The sequence below is a fragment of the Phoenix dactylifera genome, chromosome 16, assembly GCF_051530095.1.
Source record: "Phoenix dactylifera cultivar Ajwa chromosome 16, Ajwa_hap1_PhDact_Kaust_v1.1, whole genome shotgun sequence".
Lineage (NCBI taxonomy): Eukaryota > Viridiplantae > Streptophyta > Magnoliopsida > Arecales > Arecaceae > Phoenix > Phoenix dactylifera.
The window spans coordinates 1,660,867-1,688,018 of record NC_143205.1 but is presented as its reverse complement, the minus strand read 5'-3'; the positions used below and the strand labels follow the sequence as shown (position 1 = coordinate 1,688,018).

The 27,152-nt window shown below is 43.2% G+C and overlaps 1 protein-coding gene and 1 non-coding gene across 3 annotated transcripts; one reads left to right on the top strand and one right to left on the bottom strand.

The window, feature by feature from the left end:
- The first annotated feature begins 1,395 nt into the window (after nucleotides 1-1,395).
- Nucleotides 1,396-25,483, top strand: LOC113460922 (uncharacterized). 2 transcript variants are annotated; one of them, XM_089927667.1, is made up of 6 exons: nucleotides 1,396-1,440; nucleotides 1,547-2,581; nucleotides 22,471-22,507; nucleotides 23,579-23,815; nucleotides 23,905-23,952; nucleotides 24,916-25,483. In XM_089927667.1, the coding sequence occupies exons 2-6, from the start codon at nucleotides 2,277-2,279 to the stop codon at nucleotides 25,309-25,311; spliced, it is 1,023 nt and encodes a 340-aa protein (XP_089783793.1). In that variant the 5' UTR covers nucleotides 1,396-1,440; nucleotides 1,547-2,276; the 3' UTR covers nucleotides 25,312-25,483. The 2 variants fall into 2 exon arrangements, with proteins under 2 accessions (XP_089783793.1, XP_026660469.3); XM_026804668.4 differs by lacking the exon at nucleotides 1,396-1,440 and having other exon boundaries at nucleotides 1,503-2,581.
- On the bottom strand, nucleotides 5,769-5,863 carry LOC120112292 (small nucleolar RNA snoR109). The gene has a single exon (XR_005513764.2). It is a non-coding gene; the product is annotated as a small nucleolar RNA snoR109 (small nucleolar RNA).
- Nucleotides 25,484-27,152: the final 1,669 nt, after the last annotated feature.

Sequence of the window (27,152 nt, the reverse complement as noted above, 5' to 3'; positions counted from 1 at the left end):
CTCCTTGTGCCAAGGGAGACCAATCTAGGCACCTTTGAACACCTCCTTTAGCTCAGAAGATTCTTCTTTCCAACAGTAGCATTCTATTGAAGGTGACACGACTGCTATCTGAAACACCTCTTTGATCCTATCGAACTAGTTTTCTGTATCTCATTGTCAAGGACAATTCAAATTTATCACATTACTTTGCAAGAGCCTAGGATTCCCTCGGACGTTTCGATGCCATCCAAGTGATCCTTTCTTGGAGATCAATATTTATTCAAATTTGTCACAGATGTATAATTAATCAATAACAAATAGTTGATCGAGCTATGGTACATGTTGAATACCAAATTATATTTACATTGATGAGCATGACAGACAAACTCATATAATCGTCGTCCATCAATGAATTCATCACTACAACTTCTGTCCTTTTTCTCGGTCATCATTTGAGTAATATAAATCAACATTTACCACCTTGGTGATGGTCAAATAGTAATAAATTTTAAACTTTTATTTTTACATTTGAATTGCGAAGTTATTTGTGCCAATTGACATTTTTGATCACCATGATTCCTCTTGAGCTTTCCTTTCTTTTTTTTTTCGTTTTTTTCTGTTTTCCTGGAGGCATGTGAATCGATCAACCATGCACACTTATAAAATAATAAAGATAAATTTTGATAAAACGAGGTAATGATATTTTCGGTTACCAATACTTATACATGTAGTCTTAGATGGCGTAGAATTATAATTCCAAAATACATACACAATAATAATTATCACTTAATTATAAGCACACATTAAAAAAAAAAATCAACCTGTAAATGCAAACAAAAAAATGACATGCTAGAGATCTATTGCCATCACTAGAATTAAAGCAATATTGTTGCAGAGATGCAACCAACCCATAAAACCAAAGTAATGCGGCCAAGGCAAGGGAGCAAGCAGTAGTAAATGATTTCCCTATAATTTTCATCATGTGACCTAGGGCACCTATGACTGATGGTACGTGAACCCCAGGGGAGTAAGAGACAAGCTGTGGGTCCCGTATAAACTCACTGCGTTTTTGACGTGAGTAGAAGGCTGTGTGCTATTCTGGACAGACAGCTGACCAAAAGATCCCTCCCGTCCCCTCTTGCTTCGACGGTTCGACCCCCTGCATGCTAATGTTGTCTTACTTGGGGGTCTCGTGCATGGGTGAGAGTCTGTGGCCACGTGAAGCGGAAGCTCTTGTGCCGTGTCCAAAAGATGCAGTCTTTCTCACCCATCCTCCCTACAAGCTATCTACCAACTTTCTTCTGCATTGCCAATCGCTCTCTCTCCCTACAAGCTATCTACCAACTTTCTTCTGCATTGCCAATCGCTCTCTCTCTCTGAGCTACAAAACAAATGTATACAGCCCGATTAATAAATGAAAGCAAAACTTTCTAGCTCACCACCTTTTTTTTTTTTTTTTTGGCCAATCTCTCTCTCTCTCTCTCTGAGCTACAAAACAAATGAATACAGCCCGATTATTAAATGAAAGCAAAGCTTTCTGGCTCACCACTACCTTTTTTTTTTCCAGAGAGAAGAGAGAGAGAGAGAGAGTGAGAGAGAGAGAGAGAGGGCTTCAAACTCCTAGAATCCCAAAGCCACATCCAGGAATCCAGACTCAAAAGTAGAAGGCCCACAGCTCAACTCAGTAGAGAGAGAGAGAGAGAGAGAGGGAGGGAGAGAGAGGAAAAGTAACTAGAGCCCTGCACTATTTCTTATCTATCCAAAATCTAAACCCGAAGAGAAGGATAAGAGGGGAAGAAGATCTGCGCTTTCTCCAACCCTAAAACCCTCTTCCAAGGTCGTGTCTCTTTCACTCTCTGTTCTACATCCATGCCATGGATAGATAGATGCCAGCAAGGCTGCTCCAGCTGCTCTGTTTTCCATTTTTAGGTCCTCTCTGTCCCCCTCAGAAACTATAGACAGTGTTCAAGATCACTCCCTTCTCCAGCTCCAATAGGAGAGTAACTTCCCCATCTTCCAAGCCTTTAGAGCTGATCTCTCCGTTTTGGCTGCTTAAAGCTCTAGTAAACCCCTAAAGACATCAGTTTTCCAAAGAAAGGTGGCTCCTTTACGCTCGCACTGAATTCCTCTTTGAATCCCATTTCTGGAACCTCTTTATCAGAAGAAAACGCTTTAGATTTTGGTCACCGCGGCTAAAGGGTAAGGGGGAGAAGGTGCAATTTTTGTGCTGGATTTTCCTTGCCGAGTCCTGTTTTCATATGAAAATTCTTCTCTGTCAATGAGTTGGATCGATCTCGATGCTACTGGGGTGCTCGGTTTCGAGTCTGGCGGCGAAATTCGCATTCTTCCCGCCCGAGCCGCCTACCTACACCGTCAAGAAGGACGACAATGGGCGGCTGGTGGCCTCCGGGATCCCACGGGATCATTCACTGGATGTGCTGGTCCTGGACACCAAGCGTGGGAACAAGGTTGTAGCCTTCTACCTGAGGAACCCCTATGCCCGGCTCACGGTGCTATACTCGCACGGCAATGCCGCTGATCTAGGGCAGCTCTATGATCTCTTTGTACAGCTCAAGGTCAACCTCAGAGTTAATCTGATGGGGTGAGTGGATTTTGTTTCTCATCAGTTAGTTTCAGCATTTCCTCCGAATTTTCTGCAGTTCTTGTTGGTGCCTCACTTCATCTAGGTCGTTGGAATTTTTTAATCTAATTGTTTTTTTTATCCATTAACATAATAACAGTTCAGAATGTCTGTTTTGGTTTTTTCTTCTTGATATAAACATATGATAATATCTTCATTCAGATTTTTCATGGACTAAATCTTTGTTTGAATTAAACTTTGGTTTTTGTGATGTTGAATACATCATGTGAACTTTGTCTTGCAAACGCAGGATTTTTTTAAAAAAGAAAAAAAAAAGTGAAGTACAGAGAGTATGAAACACATTGCCCCGAAAACTTGCATCGAAATTGAATTTTATCTGACTTCTATGTATATTGGGAAGCATATGTGCAGCACATAATAACATGGAGAAAACTAGATGCAGTTGAATATATGAAAGAAAAGATGAGGGAACTGTTAACAGGGTTTCCTTGCAGTTTCTTTATGATTTCTAGTTTGTTTCTCATGTACATTTCCATTAGTGCCTCCCGCACCCGGCACTAGAGCACATCTACAAATTGTTTCTGATTCCTTTTCACTTAGAGTTAATTTCACAAATTTCTCAACTTGGTAATTATGCTGTGATTACCAAATTAATATCTGGCCAAAGAAATGTCTTCAGCATAGGGAAAAAGGGGGGGGGGATCTCACTACCAGAAAACACGCGTATAGTGACGGAGATTCCCGTCACTATACCGTGTTTCCGGTTACTAATACGGAATTTGTGACCGGAGCTCCCGTCACGAAATTAGTTACAAAAACATGCGTCACTAAATTCTCAATGACGGCGGCGATTCCCGTCACTAAACTCCGTGACAGAACCGCCGTCACTAAGCAGTTACAAATCCAAAAAATTAAATATTTAAAAAATTACGTATTTTCCGTCACTAACCAGTCATTGAGTTAGTGACGAAGATAACTTGGTCACTGATTTTGTCACAGAATTCGGTCACAAATTTGGTCACTGATTTGTCACAACCTTCAGTGACAGATTTAGTCGTCACAGACATGGTCACAAATTTTGTCACTAAATTTGTCACTAATTCCGTTACTGACTCACTGAGCAAAATCAATTTTTAGAAACCAAAATCCTGTCACTAAGTTTATATTAGCTCGTCACAATACTTGGTAAACTATTCAGTAACCAAATTTGGTCACTGGTCACATTCCAATAATCTGGTATTTTTGGTACATTGATTGGCTCATAATAAAAGAAAAATACAAGCTAGAGCCTCATCCAGTCATATGCATAAACAAAACAATGGAAGTGTTCTGCTGAAAGCTTTTCATTCAGCATCTCTCCTTCCAGAATACAAGAGACATATATAAATGTCGTCAGTATATGATTCCAATGGACTGACATAAATGACTTCAACTCTGTCAACCGGGAAGGAGTCGGAATAAGAACTTGTACTCGTTCAGATAGAAAGCCAGCAGTATGCTTTGACCCTTTGCTTTTGCATTGCCCCTTGTTGTTTCCTTTAACCTGTTTCATTCCATTCATCAGAGGGGCAAAAAAAAAAAATAGAGAGAGAGAGAGAGCATTGCCCCTTTTGTTTCCCTTAACCTGTTTCCTTTAGCAAAGCATATCCCATCTGAAGTTAAAAAGAAAGCATTACAATTCAGTTCATAGTTACTTACAGAAATATAAAAACATGAGCAAAAGTTAAGAGTGACATTAGATGAGGGCATACCTGAGAAGCTGAAATTTTAACCAAAATTACAATAACCAATGACAACATCCATATTCAAAGCAAAACTAAAAAAGTCCCAAACTATAACAACATCCATATTTAAACCAAAACCAAAAGGGAGTATCCCATGATCATGATTCATCTCACTATGAATTGGATTCAACATTGGCCGAGCATTGAGTTGATTGAGTTTCATTGTAGAAACTTGAGTTTATGACATCTTCTACAATCTCATCTAACTTGGCATCCTCAACATCTACATTGAAATATTGCAATAATTAATAATAAATTATTCAAAAAATAATAGAAATATAATTAATAAAACATATACCTTTCTTTTCCAACACCCAATCTTGAGTACAAATCAAGGCCTCGGCAATATTCAGTTTAAGTGCACTACGATACTTATCAAGTACCCGCCCACCGATACTAAAAGCAAATTCAGTCCTTACAAGATGTTAATAAAGACTAAACAAAACAAAACTGTAAGGCGATTTTACCAATTATCTTCCCTGCTTTGGAGAGAAATACAAAGTCTCACTGGAACCAAGCTGTTCAGAGCCTCACGCTAAATGTTCGTAAGATATTTTCTGATCATGATCCTGGGCTATTCATGGAGTGCTTGAAGAAGTTTGAAGAAGATGAATCTAAAGAAAAGGAGATTAAGTCAAAACGTGAAGTTGTATGGAAACGCCTAGAAGAAATTGCCGCTTCGAACGCTGCAAGTAATGAGGCTGTTCAATCCAAAATACAAGAATTTGCTACAGTACAAGACTTTGTGTCATTTCGATCCTGAGATTGAAAGCCCAATCCAAAATACCAGGACCATATGTTTTCAATCTTTATGATGATCAGCAACAGGGTAAAGACATATCTATCACCTACTTAAAATCTTTATAAAGCTCTTTCTACAGTAATTAAGCTCTGCAACCTCATTCTAATTTGATGGTAAAATTGAATATGTTAAGTTACTATTGATTTTCTGGAGACATAAATTAACAGCTGAAAAATATCCATTATTGTTTGGGTGGCATATCAGCCATAATCCCAGATCAAACTGGTTGCACCTAGGTGTGAAGTCCAAAACATAGGAGGGCCAAAAAGTTTCATAGCAATACACAACCAAAAAAGTAATTAGAGAGATTATAGAGAACAGCATGGAACAATAGAGCGACAGATTAAAAGAAAATAAGACTCAGATGTAGGCATTGATGACACAATCTGCAGCAATTAAAAAACAGCTTGCCTGGATAATGGCCGAGATATCATCACTTTGAAAAATTAATAAAAACATTAAAAAAACAAAGAAAATAGATAGCTCTTGATGTGTGAGAAGGTCCTCTAAAAATGGCTAACACATGCACCATCTCCTTCTTCTGCCCTTCTCACAAAAAATAAAAAAGAATAAAATAGGAAGCTACATTTTAAGAACAAATTAATGTGGGAAGCTTGGTAAGCGGGTTGCCAACAATAAGGAGAGCAAGCCGACCAGTTTTCTTCCCTCTTCTCTTTATTCATATAGCTACAGCCAGATCCGGCAACTTCAAGACCAGGGCAACCCAAAACCCTAACCTTGGTACTTGTAGCGCAAATCCTAACCACCATTATAAAATCTACCACATAATATCAGGAGAAAACGAAGAAAACCCCAAAAATCAAGAGGAAAAAGAAGGGATAAGCTCTATACTGAAAGAGAGAGAGAGAGAGAGAGAGAGGACAAAATTCAACATCATAGAGAACGCGACCAACAGGGGAAGGAAGAATGCCAATCGGGACTGGACTACCCGCAGCAGAGGGGGGAGGAATGACCCTCTCTGCCTTGCCTACCTGCAGCAGGGGAAGGAAAAGAACCCGGATAGGAGGGAAAGAAGAACCCTAGTGCAGCCGTCGACAACTGCGGCCACGGCGGCGATCAAGCGCGGCGCTGGATCCACAGGCGGAGACCCTCGGTAAGTTCCTTCCCCCTTCCTCTTCCTCTTCTTCGTTTCTTTTATTTTGTTATCATGGGGTAAAAAGAAACGGGGTTAGGGTTTACCTTGCTCGGGAAAGAACCAGTTGTGGGTTCTGAAAACCCTAGCCGACGAGCAAGAAGAAGGGGGGCGTCGACGGGGTGATGTAGCCGTGATGATCTTGTCCCGGGTGAGAGTTGGATCGGCCGATCGGGGGGCGTGATGTAGCTGTGGTCACCGTCGACGGGGAGGCACAAATGGTCGGCAAGGAGGAGCCGGAGAGGAGAGGGCGGAGGTCGAGGAGAGGAGAGGAGAGGAGAGGGGAGACAAGAAAGGGGAAGCGGCGATGCCAGAAGCCCTAACCGTCCAATCGGGACGAAGCCAATGTTTTAAGTTCGACCGGGCTGATGGGGAAGTGCTTCGACCGGGCTGATGGGGAAGTGATGAGGTAAGTCGGTCTGCAAGCCAAATTTCATATCAAACTATTTTTTATCTATAAGGCCGATTGCACCGAACTTGATGTCTCCCAGCTCCCCACTCACGAGGACAAAAAAAAATCCCAGACCTTCTTCCAAAATCTAATCCCATTGCAGGAAAGCAGCAGTAGGGGTACAAATAGGTCATGACCGGCACCATGAGATTTGAAAATGAGAAGAAGAAATTTGAGTTTTCTGGAGAACGATTGAAATTTGGGTTATCGAAGGAATTTGGGCGGGACGGCGGACACACTTAGTTTCATTTTGGATTTTCCTCCTTTTATCTTTTTTTAATTTAGAATTACTCAAAAATAATATTTTTAATATTTTTGGAATTAAAATTTAAATTTGGTAACGGAAATTTTTGTCAATAACCCGTCACTGCCAAAAATAATCTTTTAAAAATTTATAAACACTTAGGTTACGATATTTGTGACGGCTGAATTTGTCACTATCTGGTTGCAATTTCGGTTATCATTTTGCTGACAGATACCCGTCACTACGATGGTCACTAAGTTTTGGCGCCCATCCTACCCGCGCATTCTGTGACCGGCCTGTCACTAATCTGTCACTAAGTTTACACCACGGTGACCAAATTTATGTCGGTCACTAATCCGTCACAAATAGTGACTGATAACGGTCCGTCACTAATTTCCCGTCACTATACGCGTATTTTCTGGTAGTGTCTCTTGCTTTTTTAAAGTGACCATATGATGTCGATGACTGTTGTCATGTCCAATGCTGACAGCATTCTGGTTCCCATATCAATTTATAATGAATTTGCACGCTTGGAATAGGATTGGATTTAGTTTCCAATGCCACGTTTGAGTTTGAATTAGATTGGAATTCAAGCTTTGAGTTCCGGCAAAGTAGCCGAACTAGCTTATTGGTTATTATATGTCATCAGCAGATAGGTGCAGAGTCGAGCTGAAGTCTTGTCCTATTAGAATTACAGTGGGTCTTAGTTTCAAGCATAACAGTTTGAGATTGACTCCACATCTAGTAGCATTTTCCATATTGATTGGGTGTTAGAAGAAGTTACAGTAAAGTGGTATGTTAGTGTCTGGATAGGAGCCAAGCTTCATGGCTCTGAGTTTTGCAGCTTCCTGTGTGGTTTTACCTTAGGGAGCCCTTTAGTTTCTGCGTTGGTGGAATAACAATCCTCAAGTCCGTAAAGGACAGGGAATACATAGTAAACAGTGGTATGACTGGATATCCTCTTAATGTGTTTGCATCATGGGCAAGCAGGGGACATGGCTCTTTGATATTTGCCTCAAGTTAGTGTGAGCAGCATGCTGGTCTTGGAGAGAAGGATTGAGAATAGTGGTGTTCCACTCTTTCAGTTTCTTGTAATTTTTTATTTCAGTAGGAAATTTTCTTTTTCACTCTAATTTGTTTTTCTCTTTTTTGGTGCTTATGTTCTATGATCCTAGGTGAGGATCAATTCCCCGACAAAGTGTCAATGTTTTCTACATGGTATATTTCAAGTGTGCTGGTTCGCGAAGTTCATGAATTTGTGTGGTTCTAGAGTTTCCAATAATTAATCGTGCTTTCTACAACCATGTTGGCTCTATTTATGATTCCATAAGTGGATCGTGATGGCTAAGGCTACCACCACACTCCCTCTCCATATGTTGAAATGCACTAGTTATTTCTATTGAAAGTTTATCATCAAGTTGTATATAATTGATTAAAACGTATGAGCAAGGATTGTTGTGCTGGTACCGGGGCCCATGGCGGTTGCTCGGTGGCATGGTTAAGTTTGCCCTTAGGCTGTTCCATGCCAAGCCCATACCGACATAGAGAGGGAGGGAGGGAGAGGGAGGGTGGCAGACCGGTGACGAAGGCCGGTGGAGGGGCAGAGGAAGGGCTCCGCCTTTCGGTTTTCTTGTTTCGTTCAAAATAGAGGTTCTTGAGGGGCCCCCTTTTTTATTTGGAAGAATTTAAGTGAAGTATGCAACCTTCTTGCCGACTTCATTTAATTTTTTCAAAATAAAAAAGACCTCCATTGGCCATCCACCATCCTTCCTTTCTCTCCCTCCCTCCCCACCTCTCTCTCTTTTCTTCTCTTTCCTTCTCCCTCTCCCCTCCTCATCGGTTTCTCGATGTGAAGGACAGAACCATCCTGGTTCGCCGCTGATATGGCTCAATATACCTCAAACTAGGCGATTCGGGATGGTCCCGCCAATGTTGCTTATGAGGGTTTGTGAATGAGTTAGAGATGGTGATGACCATTAGATACTACAACACAAAAATGAGAAAACATGTGGTTTAGGTTTTAGGGTTGAGGTGGAAGGAAATACCATTTGCATATCTAGAATATGAAGAAGGCAAAGAAAGCATGGATACTCTTGTTCTTATCCATTGGAGATGGTGCAACTTCAAAGTTTCCTTGAGCAAAATTTGTGGAGTGCCTAGGTCTTGTTGCTAGGCTTCTCTAGTATTGAAGGAGAGGCACAAGATTAGAACAAAGTATTAATATGTGCGGCAAGTGGAGTGTCATGCCCAATTCTATAAGCACAAACCAAACATATAACAGATGGTCACACATCCATAGGTTTTGACCCCACGGGACATGCTCGGTGTTTACACCCTATCTCAACAACCTAGCTGAAGGCTGTGCATAAGCACCACATGGACAAGGTTAAATGGAGTAAAGGCAATTGAAAGTTATGTGACTATTGTTGGGCTAGATAGAGTTCGGCCATGATAAATGCTACTTGTGTATGGAGGTATAGGCTAAAAAGGAAGAATTCAACAATGATGCTGATGAGCAGGCCGCAAAATCAAGACTTAGCTATGATCAACCCTAATATAAGGTGTATGAAGTCAGATGGTTGGTAGAAGGAATAGATCAAAGTCATTAGTGTATGAAGTCTCAAAGATATTCCCAAATATAAAAGACCGTTAGTGTAATGTAACCATGCTAGCAAATATGAAGTAGTGGAAGGATAACCGATATCGGTTATCAAAGCCGTCAGAAGTAGAGGCCAAACATGGGTAGCAACTATCAGAATAAGCAATTATTATTATTTTAGTATAAGTAAATGTAATTGTACTCTGTAAAAAAAAAATTTCCAACAATCCAAATCGATGAATCTTATCTTATCTTAGTTTACTAGTAGTTTTCTTAAGAGTAGTGTTAACTTAACTTAGATCTTTACTATTGTAGTTTAGGCTACACCCTTATCCCTATCCATATCCTTTGAATGGTGGTATGATGGCAGCGAAAGTTTTTGAAGCTCAAGATATCTAGACCTATGCTACTCTTGTATCCTTCGATCACCATTTTCTCAACTGCTCTAATGCTGGTGGCATGCCCATGTATACATCTATCCTTTGCTATCTAGCTTGTCACCCTTTTTGTCCACCATTGAGTTCTTTGGCACACCCATATGAAACAAGGAAAAGAGCTAAACAAGTTCTTTGGCACACTCGGTGGGGCACTACATAGCTGCCATCATGTCGTGAAAGAAAATTAATAAAACGGTTGCAGAGAAAGTGGCCTCTATGCTAAAGCCATTTTTGGAGCAATATGCAGTATCTTCAGCTTCTATATTGAAACAGGTTAGAAGATTTATTTCTATGGTTGAGAGTCGATATGTTCAACCATAGTACATTACAACATATCTTGTGGAAGAGGAAATCGATTTCATTTTCATGGTGGATGAATCGCCTTATTAATCTTTGCATAGAAATGTCAAGGGCTTCGAGGAATTTGACTTTGGAATTTCGGCCTATCAAAGGGAAGAGGCCAAAGATTATCTTGAGGAGTCCTTGGGATGCACCGACTGAGGAAATAAGGAAGAGATTTTGTAGGCAAATGCAGAAGCAGATAAGACCGATCAGACAATCAACTATGCTTCGGTCAACATTAGACTGATATTCAAGCCCAAGATAGGTTTCGGCCATCTTGATCTTCAAATGGCTGTTAGGAGAAATGTTGGTGGAATCACACTCACACCGGTCCCTTTTACCAAAGTCAAACATCCTCCAGTGGTAGCGGATTGATGGGGACATCAGCTAGGTCCCCATTTTATTTGCATATTTGCTTATTGTTATTTCTGGGTTTATTTGTGTTTAGGGATTTATTTGTGGTTTATTTTATTCTGGGCTTATTTGCATTTTAGGGCTTATTTGTGGAGAATTATTTTATGTAAGGGGTTTATTTTAATTGTTCTTATGGGGCCCTATTTAAAGGGAACTTGTAAGCTGATTAGGGTTTTAATGCAGAATTAAAAGACTTCTTTTCCCTACGTTTCCTTTTCTTCTCTTCTCCTCCCTTCTCCTTCTTCTCTTCTTCTTCCTCCTTCTCTTCCCCTCTTCTCCTGCCTCCATTTAAGTTGGTCCGGCATCAACTTGGTATCAGAGCAAGAGGCTTTGCCTCTGCTGCCAAAGCCCGATCCAGATCATCCGAGCCTTCCTGTGAAATAGAGAAGACTGTGTTGGGCACTTCCATCTCCCGGCTACTTCTTCCAAACCGAGAGCCAAAAAAAAAAAAAAAAAAGAGGATCACTGCCGAGTCTGTGAAGGCCCAGATCGACAGCCACCCGCATCCGACCCTTCCTCTCTCTCGGTCAGAGCAAAAAAAAAAAAAAAAAAAAAAGAAGAAGTTCTTCAGCCGAGAGGGAAGAAAGAGCCACAGTCCCTGCGCCGGATTCCCCCTCGCGTCCATCTGACTTGATCCCTCGGTCGTCACCGTTGCCCCACCACCTGCAACCACCGGCAGCCGGTGTATGGCCGATCGTCGCTAGATTCCTGGATTCCTGTGGCCGCACGAATACTACGCCGTACGTCGACCACGGACTCCGGAGCGCGTCGAAGGGCCACGTGCGACTCCCGCTGCCGGAAAGAGGAAGAGCGTCGCCGACCTGCTGTCGACCTTGTCCCTCGGCACTGTCGACGCACCCGCCGACCACCGTGCACGAGGAACTCCCGGCCGCCACCACGACCAGCCGTCGCCTGTCGCCGCCGACAACAGAACCACTGTCACCGTTCCGTTCGGCCGCTCCGCAACCACCGCCGAAGCGGCCGGAACGACCTCCCGAATCGATCGGGAGGTTGAAGGAGTTACGGTAACGGGTAAGTTCTAAACCCGTTACCCCAAAACCCGTTAGCCCGGGTCCACATCCGGTAAGTTAAAAAAAAAAAAAAAAGTCGGATCACGTGACCTGCACGTGTTTCCCTTCAAAAAAAAAAAAAAAAAAAAAACCTCTGTTTCTGTCGAACGGAAACCCTAGGGTTTCCGCCGCCGACGTCGTTGCCGCCGCCCCTGCCGTGCCTCTCTGCCGCCGGCGTCTTCTCTTCTGTCAACCGAGCCGCGCCGCCCCTGTGTCCGAGCCGTTCGGGCCTCACTCCACCTTCGCCGCCTCCGCTCGTGCCGCCTCTTGCCGCCGCCGAGATCCGCCTTCGCCCGAGCCCGTTTTCTCCCTCCCTCACCGCCTTCCCGTCGCCGCTTCTATCACCACTACAGCCATCTTCGCCGCCAGAAGACCACCGCCGCCTCCATCCTTCGGGCACCGCTTCCTTCGAGCCCTCCGTCGAGCTCTCTCTCTGAACCGCAGAGCCACTCCACCGTTTGTGCCGCCTCCTCCAGGTTCCGCCTCCACCAACCTTCGTCCACCGACACCGGAGTTGCCGCCATCCTCGCCACTGCGGCTCCGCTGCCGCACGCCATCACTGCACGCTTCTCCCTCTTCTTTCCCTCTCTCCTAGCCGAGCCGGTGCCATCAGACCCCACTCGAGCTCGGCCAGCCTGACCCCCCAGTTCGTGTTCAGCAGGCCGCAAGCCCAGTTCCAGCACCCGGCCCGCGCGCCAAACTCCCTTGAGTGTGGCCCAGATCCAGGCGGTCTCAAAACAAGCTTGGCCTGTAGTGCGGCCCAAGGCCACTTGGCCGTAGGCCCTGTTTCAGGCCCGATCCAGAGTCTTCTTCAGTCCCTTTCAGAAGCCCAGGAGCCCTTGTGCTGTAGATCTAGGTCCACAGCTCTAGCTAGCTCTGCCCGGCGCCAACTTTGTGTTCAAGACTCCACGAGCAGACGATTCTGGTCAACTGCATTCACCACAGGTAATAGGTTCTTCCTCCTTTGGACTTGCTTATCTAAATATGTTCTAGTTCTCTTGCATGACATCCCTATTTTGAAACTTATTTTCTTGTCAAACTGCAAAACCTAGAACATCTTCCACCACACCTGTCCTACCTACCAATTAAATCTAAATATTAAATTAGCACACCTTAGTGTCAGAACATCATCAACATCCATAGATCAGATTATTTTCAGACTTTGAATGACTGTAAAACGTGTTTGCAATCTAACTTCTTATAGTGACTAATTTTCTACTTTAATTCTGAAATAACCAAAGTACAAATTAGTAAAATTTAATTTTAAGTTACTTTTGTGAAAAAATTGCTGATTTCCGAATTCATGGTAGGTTGCATTAGTGGGTTGCATCAGTAGGTTGTCCTGCATCACATTTGGACAATTAGGGTTCATTAGTAGCATTGCATATCATATCACCAACTAGAGTAGTTCCTGTATGCCCACCCGTAGTGGTAGAGAGTACCTCCTCACTGACTCTCAGACCCCTTTATCCACCATGGACCCCAGAGTTATACAAGATATTCTGGAACAATTAGCTGCAATACGAGCTGATCACGACGAATTCAAACGTGAGATCCGTGCTCAAATACAACACCTTAGGACTCCGGAACCATCATCCCCAATCGCAGCTTATCCCGAGTTTGGTTTGACCACACCGCCTGCAGCTTTTCCCCATCCCCCTAGGAACCAACATCATCCTAATCACCAGCGCGATCTTGACGAGCGACTACTTCGTACCGTGCGAGTAGAAGCCCCCACATTTGCTGGTCAATTAGAGCCAAGCGTGTACCTCGATTGGAGAGCAGCCATGGATAATTATTTTGAGTGGTACGATATGACTGAAGATAGAAAAGTACGATTTGCCAAAATGAAGCTTATTGGGCAAGCTCACTGGTACTGGCATAACGTTGAACATCGGCGTGAGACCCAGAGGCTTCCACGCGTCACCACTTGGGAGGATATGAAAGAGAAACTGAATGAGAAGTATCTGCCATTCTCTTACCGACAACGCCTTATGGATAGGTGGCAGAAACTAACTCAAGGAACTTCAACTGTTGCCGATTACATTGACAATTTGAGGAGTTTCACATGAGGTGTGGTGTAATCGAAGAGGAGACTGTTACTCTTTCTAGGTTTCGAGCAGGACTCCGTGAGGAGATCCAGAAAGAATTGATCCTCCGAGAGATTACTACCCTTGGCCAGGCATACCAATTGGCTCAAGACGTGGATAGTTTTTTACGAGTCCCTGTGGTGAGACGTACCGACTCTCGGTTCTTACCCCCAGGAGCCCGACCTAATCAAAGCCATCTCCCACAACCCAGACCACTCTCCAACCATCCTTCCCAGCCCGGTTCTAGCCAAACACCGACTAGGACGTTTCCGGTGCCTGCTCAAAGTACATCAACTGATAAAGGAAAAGGCATATTAGGGTCCAACCCGCCCTTAAGAAACCAAACCCAGTGTTTCAGGTGCCAAAAGTTTGGCCATATTGCGTCCCAATGTAATGCCAAGACCTATTTGATGACTGAACTGGAAGCAGGAACCCAGGATACTGAATGTGTCGAAGAAGTCTATGAACCAAACATCGAGGATTTTGTAGATGACTTTGGAGACGAAAAGACCGGGTTAGAATTTGTTCAGACTGAATACCAAAATGAGCCCACTGATAGGAATGACCAAAACCATAGGCTCCATGTGGTTAGGTGCACACTAGCCCAAACAAAGACCGAACAAGACTGGCGAAGAACCTCCCTATTTTATACACTTATTAAGATCAATGGTAAAACATGCAAAATCTTATTTGATAGCGGGAGTTGCATCAATGCCATTGCGTCTGGAGTTTTCTCGCCTTGGCCTGAAATCTACCCCTCATCCTAATCCATATAAAGTAGCCTGGGTAGATAAGACGTCCATTTCGGTTTCAGAAAGATGCCTTGTCCCGATTCAATTCCTATCTTATAAAGACGAGATTTGGTGCGACTGCCTTCCGATGGACGTAGGTCAAGTCATCTTAGGAAGACCTTGGTTATACGATAGGGACGTCACACTTCATGGTCGGTCAAATTCGTGTAGTTTTATGTTCCAGGGTCGGAAAATTATATTGAATTCATTGCCTCCTAGAGAGCCCGTACCTGAGAAGAAGGGTGCTACACCACAAAAGGAAGAGTCACTCCACATCATTACTTCGAAAGAGGTAATGAAAGATATCGAAAGCCATTCACCTGTGTTCGCCCTTGTGGCTAGAGTTATTAATGTGGAGTCAAATGTCGAACATCCGGCCGCCGTAGTTCCTCTGTTGGAGGAGTTTCACTCTGTCTTTCCAACTGATCTTCCAGAGGCACTCCCTCCAATGCGTGATATCCAGCACGTAATTGATCTCATTCCTGGAGCGTCACTGCCAAATCTTCCCCACCATAGACTCAATCCAAACGAGCACACTGAACTGAAACGCCAAGTTGACGAACTCGTCACTCGAGGGTATATTCGTGAGAGTTTGAGTCCCTGTGCTGTACCTGCACTCCTCACTCCCAAGAAAGATGGCTCTTGGAGGATGTGCGTCGATAGCCGTGCTATCAATAAAATCACGGTAAAGTATCGTTTTCCCATTCCTAGGCTGGACGACCTTTTAGACTACATGTCTGGTGCTACAGTCTTTTCCAAGATCGACCTAAAGAGTGGGTACCACCAGATTCGGATTCGTCCTGGGGATGAATGGAAAACAGCATTCAAAACCAAAGATGGACTCTACGAATGGTTAGTAATGCCTTTCGGATTAACAAATGCTCCAAGTACTTTTATGAGGGTGATGACACAGATCTTTCGACCTTTCTTGAACAAATTTGTCGTTGTATACTTTGATGACATCCTCATTTATAGTCAAACTCAAGAGCTCCATCTCTCACACCTAAGGCAGTTTTGTGAAGTCCTGCGGAAAGAAAGCTTCTTTGCAAACCCTAAGAAGTGTGCCTTCCTGACTGATCACGTCACTTTCTTAGGATTCATAGTATCTTCCAAGGGTGTCTCCGCTGATCCAGAAAAAGTAAGCGTGATAGTCGATTGGCCTGAGCCCAAGACCTTAGCCGAAGTACGTAGTTTTCATGGTCTGGCTACTTTCTATCGTCGCTTCATTAGGAATTTTAGTTCAATAATGTCTCCTATCACAGATTGCATGAAGAAAGGAGACTTTATCTGGACTAAGTCGGCATCCCAAGCATTTAAAGATATTAAGCATAGGATGACCGAAGCACCTGTCTTGCGGCTCCCTGATTTCACTAAGGTATTCGAGGTCGCATGTGATGCCTCTGGCGTTGGCATAGGTGGTGTGTTAAGCCAAGAAGGTCACCCTGTCGCGTTCTTTAGCGAAAAGTTAAGTGACGGCAGGTTGCGTTATTCCACCTATGATAAGGAATTCTATGCGGTAGTGCAAACTTTGCGACATTGGCGACACTATTTGCTACCGCAAGAATTTGTCCTGTATTCAGACCATGAGGCTTTAAAGTATCTCAATTCTCAAAAAAAATTAAACCTTCGACATGGCCGATGGATTGAGTTTCTACAAGCCTATACTTTTGTGCTGAAACATAAAGCTGGAGTTGAGAATAAGACTGCTGATGCGCTCAGTCGACGGATCTTCCTCCTATCCATGATGAGCACTGAAGTAATTGGTTTTGAAAGGATCAGGGAACAATATACCACATGTCCCGATTTTAGTAATGTATACCTGACCTTACGAGATGGAGTAGAGAGAGAGCACGATGATTTCTTTTTACACGATGATTATCTCTTTCGCTCCAACCGTTTGTGTATTCCTCGAACTTCTTTGAGAGATTTTCTAGTATGGGAAGTACACGCTGGAGGACTGTCTAGGCATTTCGGGAGAGACAAAACCATTGAGATGGTGGAAAGACGTTTTTTCTGGCCGAGTCTCAAGAGAGACGTGGCCAAGATCGTCGCTCAGTGCCGCACATGTCAATTAGCCAAACAACGTAAACAGAACACTGGGCTTTACACTCTACTACCTGTTCCTGATTGTCCGTGGCAAGATGTTAGCATGAATTTTGTGTTAGGGCTTCCACGTACCTCGACCAAACACGATTCCATTTTTGTAGTAGTGGACCGATTCTCTAAAATGGCTCATTTTCTCCCATGTTCTAAGACTTCTGATGCTTCTAGGATTGCGAAACTCTATTTTGACGAAGTCGTTAGACTCAATGGTCTTCCTAAATCTATTGTATCCGATAGGGATGTTAAATTTATGAGCTATTTTTGGAAAACTCTTTGGCACATGATGGGTACCAAGTTAAAATTTTCTTCTGCCTATCATCCCCAAACTGATGGCCAGACCGAAGTTGTCAACCGAAGTCTAGGGAGTCTTCTCAGATGTCTGGTAGGTGAGCATACTAGGACTTGGGATCTCGTGTTACCAACTGCCGAGTTTGCGTATAATAGTTCGGTCAATAGGACCATAGGCATGAGTCCTTTTTGAAGTGGTGAATGGCTATAAACCTAGGCAACCCATAGACTTGATTCCCATGTCTCATCAACATAGAGTCTCTGAGTCTGCACAATCATTTGCTTCACACCTGCATTCATTGCATCAGGAGATCAGCAAACTTATTCACTCTAATAACTTAAAATATAAATCCTTTGCTGATTTGCACCGACGTTATAAAGAATTAAATGTAGGTGATTCAGTCATGGTAAGAATTAGACCTGAACGACTTCCTTCGGGGACGTTCAAAAAGTTGCAATCTCGTAGTGCGGGACCGTTCAAAGTCCTAAAGAAAATCAGTTCGAATGCGTATGTTGTAGATCTTCCTGAAGACTATGGGATTAGTGCGACATTTAATATTGAAGATTTAGTCCCATACAAGAAATCAACATTCATTCCTTCTGACCCTTTTGTTGATACATCCACTGTTGTTGATCACCCTGCTCTAGCACCTGCTAGTGAGCCTCCACCTCCACAGTTTCATGCACGCAGAGAACACATAGAACATATATTAGATGAGCAGGTTATATCTACCAGGAGAGGAAGCTACCAACGTTACCTTGTTCGGTGGAAAGGTCGACCCGAATCAGATGTGTCGTGGATTTCGCGAGCTGAGTTGCAGCGCCTTGACCCGGATCTTTTGGAGCAGTACGACAGCCGCCCCGATTTACACTCGACGTGGTCGAGTTTTTCTCACCCAGGAGGAGTTGATGGGGACATCAGCTAGGTCCCCATTTTATTTGCATATTTGCTTATTGTTATTTCTGGGTTTATTTGTGTTTAGGGATTTATTTGTGGTTTATTTTATTCTGGGCTTATTTGCATTTTAGGGCTTATTTGTGGAGAATTATTTTATGTAAGGGGTTTATTTTAATTGTTCTTATGGGGCCCTATTTAAAGGGAACTTGTAAGCTGATTAGGGTTTTAATGCAGAATTAAAAGACTTCTTTTCCCCACGTTTCCTCTTCTTCTCTTCTCCTCCCTTCTCCTTCTTCTCTTCTTCTTCCTCCTTCTCTTCCCCTCTTCTCCTGCCTCCATTTAAGTTGGTCCGGCATCACGGATGGTGGACAATAGTTCAACCATCTTGCGATGAAGCCTACTCTTGTTTCGAGGGCTAGGGGGAAACCACCCACCTCCTCTTCATTAGCAATCATGCACATAAAAGCTATATGCCGAAGGGCGTCAGCCATATCATTAGGCACCTTCTCCTTCAAATCAGCCATATTTGCTATTCTAATGGGCTAGGAGGCAAGCACGGCGATGGATCTCACATCCACCAAATCCTTTAGAGTTTCTAACCATTGCTCAAGTTTTAGTCTTACCACTATCAAATTTTCCATAATCTTCAAATTGGCAAGTTGAATGACATCCAAGTCTAAAATTAGGTTGATGGATGTGGTGTTAGGATGCATCCTATCATCCTCTTAACCGTCAACTAATGGAATGTGAGGGCATTATTTATACCACATCCAGATCGATTGTGATCTAAAGGCCGATACAACAAGGGAGGTGTATGCTGAAACACCAAGGATGCAAGCTGAATGATTGTGGTATAGATCCAAGGGAGGAGAGTTATTGGCCTATGACAAGATCTTAGTAGAGTAGAGTCCAAAGATGGTAGTGACACCCATCTTACCACTACTTATAACATGGAAGGAGTGAGATAGTTATATTTATCTTCGAACAACTCATGTGGGAGGAGTGGGGTAATTACACCTATCTTTCCACTTTTCATGATGTAAGTGGAATGGTAGCACTACCTACCACTCTTGGCAATAATGACCGATGTGCCTAGGAATGCAAATGGGTTGTGTCGGATCGGATCGGGTCCTGAGTGACCCTGACCCGACCCGGTTTCTTGATCGGGTCACCCATCTTACCACTACTTATAACATGGAAGGAATGGGATAGTTATATTTATCTTCGAACTTCTCATGTGGGAGGAGTGGGGTAATTACACCTATCTTTCCACTTTCCATGATATAAGTGGGATAGTAGCACTACCTATCACTCTTGGCAATAATGACCGATGTGCCTAGGGGTGCAAATGGGTTGGATCGGATCGGATCCTGAGTGACCTCGACCTGATCCGGTTTCTTGTTCGAGTCCTAATTTTGGACTCAGACCCGACCCAATAGAAAATCGGGTTGGATCGAGTCGGGTCTACAGTAGATTCAACAGATCATTCGGGTTGGGTCGGGTCTATGTATAACTCGGTCCCAACCCAAAAAATTTGGGTCCACTTGTTTGGTCCGGTGCATCACTCAGCCATATCCCTCGCCTCTTCAAGAATTCGCACTTTGGGAGTGCTGGATGAGCTCCCCATCTGGAACTCCCCGAGGCACACGGAGCAGTCGGCGGTGCCGAGGAGCCCGCCGCCAGCCTTGTATTTGGCGACGGCGATGGACTCGATGATCGCCTCATCCATCTCGATGGTCCGGATGTACCACACATGGTGTGGCCCCTCCCCTTCCTCGGCGGCCCTGTCATCATCGGAGGGGGGAGAGGCGGTGCTGGAGCCGGCAGGGACGTCAGCGGGGGGAAGGAGGGGGTGGTGGCGGCGCCAGTGGCAACGGAGGACGGAGTAGTAGATGAGGGAGAGGAAGAAGAGGGCGGTGATTACGGAGACGACAATGATGACGAGGTTGTGGTGGGTGCTTTGGGATAGCGGGACGGTGTTGCTGCGAGGGCCTTCGTCGCCGGGTAAGAGATTCGACGGTGGAAATCCATCGGGGGTTGGGTCTAAGATGGATCGGACAGTGGAGGAGAGTCGGAGGCCGGGACTCTTTTCATGTCTCTGTCCACCGCTCGGGAATGGAAGGGAAGGAGGGAGGAAGTCGGTTTTCTAATCGGTAGGTCAATGGATGAGCGGGTGGTTTTGCCCTTTTTGTTTTAAAAGGAAACACACACCCACTATTGGGACACTTAACCCACGAATTTATTGGCCCACTCATTGGTGGAGTCGGTGTGGGTCCTGTTGTAGTTGCGTTGAGTTATATTGCTGGGTGTTCATGGAGGTGGGTGCTGTGCGCAATGGGGCTTGATCTTTTTTTGTTTGGATGGGGGTGGATTGGATCAGCGACCATAGGATTGGTGACCCCACTTGCAAAAAGGCCAATTTATTTATTATTTATAGTAATACTTTAATATTTATATGCGGGTCGGGTTGGGTCGGGTCTGAATTTAGTAAACTCAGACCTGACCCAAAAATAGAACGGGTCCAATTTTAGGATCCGACCCAGCCCCACGGGTCCTCCAAAACAAGTCAAGTCGGGTCGGGTTGGGTCAGGTCACGGGTCAACCCTTAGATGTGCCACACAATAGCAAGGACAAGTATCAAGGTTGTTAATGAGGTTCACTTATAAATATCATGTTCTATTGCTAAAAAGGGATCCTTCGACAATCCAAATCAATGCATGTTATCCTATCTTAGTTTACCAGTAGCTTTCTTAGTTTAAATTAACTTAGATCTCTACTACATAGCTTAGGGTACACCCTTATCCCTATCTATCTTTTTTGAACAGGGATGTGACAGCGGTGAAGGTCCTTGAAGATCAAAGCACTTGGACCCATACTACTCTCGTATGCTCTGTTTCAATCACCATCTTTTCGGCTGCTTTAATGCCAGTTGCATGCCCACGCACACACCTACCGCTTGCCATCTGATTTGTCAACCTTTCCATTTGCTAATAAACCTTTGGCAGACCCGGATGGGATGAGGAAAAGGGCCAAACAAGATTGAAATGGGGATGGTAATTCTCAGAGGCTCTTGTGCATTCATGGCCTCAATCTCTTCCAAGAAGACAATAATGAACTCTAGAATCACCATTATAGGAAGGGATAAATATCTCAAACTTGTGTGAATGCATACTTATGTGAAAATATCATGAGTTCATGGTCTAAAATTCCGCTGAAAGTACATTGATAATCCTCAGGATTCCATCATTGTAAGAGAAAGAAATGAGAGAAAGGAAACTAGGATAGTCCAAGGAGCTTCAAAGAATGTCTTGGTAGGCATTCATGACGTCATAAGGTAATGACTTAATGCACTACAAAATATAAACAGAGCTATGGAGAGTGCTCAAAGGAAGGTAGGTGCTTGAAATTCTATAGTGGGATGAGAAAGGGATAAGATGAAAGGAGTCAAGGAGCTTGGACAAATTTTATTTTATTAGTAGGTATTTATTTTTGGGAGTTGATATGGGAAGCTGATGTTATTAAAACTATTTAATTAGGCATTTGAGTTGATAAGGTGAAGATTTATGTTCAACAATGGGTTAAGTGTTGTCAAACCTTTTTTTATATTCTAAAAAAACTTAAGTTTTCAGTTTAAATCAAGGTATGTCTCTCTATACCGGGCTCCAAACCGGTGCCATCCGATAACTATGTTGGTACGCCCGGTATGTGGCCAATTCGGCATATTCAATGTTGGTACGCCTTCCGTACCATGTACCGGTACCAAACCAGTATGGTACGTATGCTCCGTACCATCCGATATGGTGTGATACGCCCCATACCATTCGGTTCAGTATGGCACGTCTTGTACCGCTCAGTTTGGTACTATATGGCATACTATGGTTTGAACAATGAATTCATTAGCAAATTTTGTTAAATTTACATAAAAAATTGAACTAATGCTTTTTCTTGTACTTCATAATAGTATCAGGAAAAGCCCTTATGCAATTTAAGAAAAAAAAGGAATATATATTGATGGTTCAGAGGAATTTAATGACAATTTTTTAACATCTTTTCATGGTTTGATGTGTTTTCTACTTTTTTTTCATGTTGCTTTAAAATTTTTATTTTGAGTGTCGACTAGTTAATCTTTTTTATCTGATCTATGTTCTATCTATTTCACCATCCTTCAAAGACATTATATTTTTGTTATTTAACTTATTTATGTTTTTTTCATCAAAAAAACTTATTTATGTTTTTTAATTTTCCCCATACTCATCCTAACATCCCTCCAACAATCCTCCCTCCTCTCTGTCTCTCCCCCTCTCACGCGCACATGCAGAGAAACACACAAAGACATGCACACATGTGCATGTGTGTGCACACAACAATTGCATTTGCTTCTATCATTCTAATGAAGTTAATGCTTATATCTTTAAATTTGCAGATACGACTACTCTGGTTATGGAGCCTCAACTGGTAAGGTAGGCTGTTTGCTTGTACTTATTAATATCTCTTCTTTTTTTGAGAATATGGTTGCACACTGGTTGTAACTTAAATGGTAGTAACTATTAACTGCGAGGTGTATATTTTTATCGAGTTTGCAGAAACCTCTGATAATACCATAAGCTCTTTTGAAATTATTCTACCTAAACTTTCAACAAAATTGCATGAGTGCTGCTAGAAATCTATGTCAAACATCAGCACAAATGTTGGATTTAATCGCTAAACAGTCGGCTGATATTGCAGATAAGGCCATATATACAATCATGTATACATATCGTGAGTGTTATACAAAATAAAAGTGCAAAAGTGAAAAGGTAATTCAGGTTCAACATGATAATTGTGCCTAATTTAGACAAGCAAAGAAAAATTAAGCATCGTATGTTTATTAGGATGTCCTTTGTGATGAATATTAGTATGGTTAGATGACAAATCCGGCAACTCCAATGCTGCTACTTGGGCTGTTGCTCTATTACCTTATCTAGCTTTGTCTTTGCATTTCTGTAGCACTATGTTGAAGCAACATGCATTAATATTTTGTTGATCAACACCTCTCTAACAAGCAGTAGCGTACACGACTGAATATATGTTTATTAGGATGTCCTTTGTGATGAATATTAGTATGGGTTGATGACGAATCCAACAACTCCAACACTGCTACTTGGGCTGTTGCTCTATTACCTTCTCTAGCTCTGTCTTTGCATTTCTGTAGCACTATGTTGAAGCAAAATGCATTAATATTTTCTTGATCAGCACCTCTCTAACAAGCAGTAGCGTACACGACTGAATATTAATTATTTCTTCAGAGGCATCTTTCAAAATGTGGATCCTTTTTTTACTAAAGAAACATTCCTCAACATGTAAAATCAGCCTTCTCACACAATTCAAATAACAAGTGGGTCTATTAACAACCTGCAAGTTAATGCCATCTGGTTGGTGTAAATGTCACTGGGCTCGCAGCACGCAAATGTTACCTTTATTTTTAGTTTTATGTTGAAAAGTCTACATGTCGGATGAAGTGACCAACTAAGTTTTCTGTTTGTGGTGTCTAGCCAAGCGAATACAACACTTATGCAGATATTGAGGCTGTATACCGATGCCTGGAAACTGAATATGGAGTCGGTCAGGAAGACTTGATCTTATATGGGCAGTCTGTTGGTAGCGGTCCCACACTGCACTTGGCAGCTCGCTTGCCAAGATTGCGCGGTGTAGTGCTTCACAGTGCTATATTGTCAGGCCTACGTGTGGTCTGCCATGTGAATTTCAATTTCTGCTTTGACATTTATAAAGTAAGTCTCATAGGTTGATGGTTGTCTTTCTTACTGGCTTGTGTATCAGTTGGTAATTTAAGCTAATATTAGTCTACTTGCTGATGCAGAACATTAACAAAATTAAAAAGGTGAAGTGCCCGGTTCTTGTGATTCATGTAAGTCGTCCTTCAAGATTTATGCCATTTGGATATCATTTGCTTGTGTTGACATATCATCTATATATTGAAATGAAATTTGAAGCTCACTGTGTGATTTTTCTGTCACATTTGAATCCTTAGGCACATGATTTATTAAAATATTCAGAATTTAGAATTGACTTGTGTTTGTAGTTGATAAGGTAAAACAACAAATGACAACAACCCATGACTTATTAGCAATTAAAACAACTAGTTACCACCTTGAAGTCCTAATTGATGCAGTATTCCAATACATGATGATAAGGCAGACACCTCTGTTAGAGAAGAGATGACTGCAATAATTAACCTGATAGAAAACCTGATGGAGAAAACCGCCGAAAAACACCACTATAAGAAAGAACTTATTCCTTCCCTTGCATAAATAGTACAGCCTTGCCCTGTAGCCTCTTTTAAAGCTTCGTTGGTTGGATCCAAGTTCTAGGCTTCTCAAAGAGTTTCCGACAGACCTAGGTTGATGTTGCCCTTTCTCAGTCGCAAGTTTCAGGATCAATGCCTGAAAGTGGAGTATGGAGTCACCAGCTTGCTGAACTGTGCTCCTAAAACCTTAATCTATCTTCATCTCAAGCTATTGTCTCTATGATATGAATAGAGTACAAGCTTCTTTTGTAAGTTAGTTACAACTTAGTAGAAAAATCTTTGGGCTGGTATGGAGTTGTTTATCAGATCTATTCCCGGCATGGATTTTGTAAGCCGCAATTTGATAGAACAGTGCCCAGAGTAGGAGTCCCACAGCAAGCAGTTTGGTAACTTAGATCTAGTAGGTTCATCATTTACTGTTAAAATAAAACCTTGACGCAACAGCTCCTGCTCGAACTTTGTTATGCTTTTTTATGAGAAGCTAGATTGTCTACAAGAATAAAGGCAAGAAATTTTTCCGAGCTTGACTAACTTGTTCAAACTGTGGGAATGGTATCTGATTAGGGAACCGAGGATGATGTAGTGAATTGGCTTCATGGCAATGGGCTATGGAAACTAGCTAGGGATCCGTACGAGCCCTTGTGGATCAAAGGAGGTGGTCACTGCAATCTGGAGCTGTACCCGGACTACATTCGCCATCTATGCAAGTTTATCAAGGAAATGGAGAGCATCACCACTGCAACCCGGCTCAAAAAGATCCGACAGAGCCTCCGACTCCCTAGAAAATCTTCTAACGTGTGCTCCTCCACCACCACTACTTTCACTACTAACTGCTGCTGCCCAATTAGAATCCAGAAGCCTACTTGCTCAGGCTGTTCGCAAACAGGATGTCTAAATTTGCGATGCTGCAAGGGGTCAGTGTACTTCTGCAGCCTGTGCTGCGGTGGAGATGGGCAGTGATATTGGTGTCTGTATAGAAACTTGCTTACATATCTAACCCCTTCCAGTGTAATGCAACAAGTGATCAAGCTTATGTTGTCCAAGAGGATAGAACACATCTAGTTGTTTATTTGACTCTGAGTTGCAGTTCTCCATGCCTTTGTTAAAATATTATTTGATTTGTACTGCGTAATGCTTGGGATTTGTTTCCAGATGCTGCTAATTGGGATCTTGATGCCACAAAAAATGAAGTGACCACTTGGTGCTATCAATGTAATTTGCATACATTTGGCATGTGGCAAGTTCTTGGTAAATTATGCTATGGTAATCAAGGGGAAAAAAGCACTTGCGATGAATAGTAGATATCAGCACTAGTATAATCCTCTGTCCCCTTATGTTGTTATATCCTTTATTTGTACTTTGTTTATTTCGACATATTACCTTAAGGTCTTTTAAATGTTTTGCCTATTCTATTTGCTCCCTTTGATGTGTGTTTGTTGGTGTTAGAGGTGCCTGCAGCCATTAGAATTTCCTAGTGTAGGAAGCTTGCATGCATTTCTTTTATTTACTGGCTGGCGACTGTCCATAGCAGTGGCAGTCACTTGGTGATTGGTCAAATAGTCGGTGAAGGGTGGATGCCATAGTTCACCTAAAACCAACATAGCACCAACCTAATATTGGATCCTCAACTCGTCTCATTCAGTGAGTGGCTCATATGACTAATAAAAATTGCGGCACACGGTAGGCTAGCTGCGATATTACTTGTTATAGACTCGCAGTCTAAAAGTTTAAGCTGCTGACCCAGCCTAATAAACTCATATGGCATTATTTTTGTTAGTCAACATAGAATTATGGCAATATACACTCCCAAACTAGTTTTGAAGTTGTATTGGATGGACATAGCAAAGGATCATCAGGGGGCATATTTAAGGATGAAAGTGCAGTGTGCGTGGAGTTTGAGATAGCAATTTTAGATGAAGTATGATGACCTACACATTAGCTCCACAGTAACATCCATAAAGCTGCTATTCTATGGTCAGTCACTTGCTTCATGATAACTAGGAGGTCCTAGAGTTGAAAAAAAAAAGAAAGAAAGGAAACCATTGGAAAGAAATAAAGGATGAACAAACGAATGGAATGATGGCATTCCGCGCGGAAATGCTCTCCGTTTCCCCTCCATTCACGCAGCGGCCATGTGCATTCTGTGGGTCCCGCACGCGTGCGGGCCCGCTCACACCTCGCCGCACAGCGTCCGTCACGTGTGCGCCGTACGGGAACACGACCAAGCGACTTTCGCCCTTGGTCCACGGGTGGTTCTATATACACCCCCTCTATTGCTCAGGACACCCCCCAAAAATTAAAAAAAAATTAAATACTCTCTACACCCCCCATTTGCTAAGGACACCCCTAAAAAATTAAAAATTCCTAAATTACCCCCCACCCTTCCCACCCCCTCACCTAAATTGCTCTCTACACCCCCCAAACCCCCCCCACCCCGCTCTTCCCCTCCAAAACACCCGCCGGCTTCTCCCTTCCGCCCAAAAAACCTCGCCTCAAGCACCTCCCCGGCCATCTCCCGAGCAACGAGCACCTCGCCGGCGGAGGAGGAGGGGGGAGGCGGAGGAGGAGGACGGGGAGGCGGGGGGAGGCGGAGGGGGAGGTGGGGAATGGGGAGGAGGAGGAAGGAGGACGGGGAGGTGGGGGAAGAGGAGTGAGAGGAGGTGGCGGAGGAGGAGGGGGGAGGCGGAGGAGGAGGACGGGGAGGTGGAGGGGGAGGACGGGGAGGTGGGGGATGGGGAGGAGGAGGAAGCGGGCGCAGGGGGGAGGGGGGGAGGAAGAGGAGGAGGAGGGGTGATGGGGGA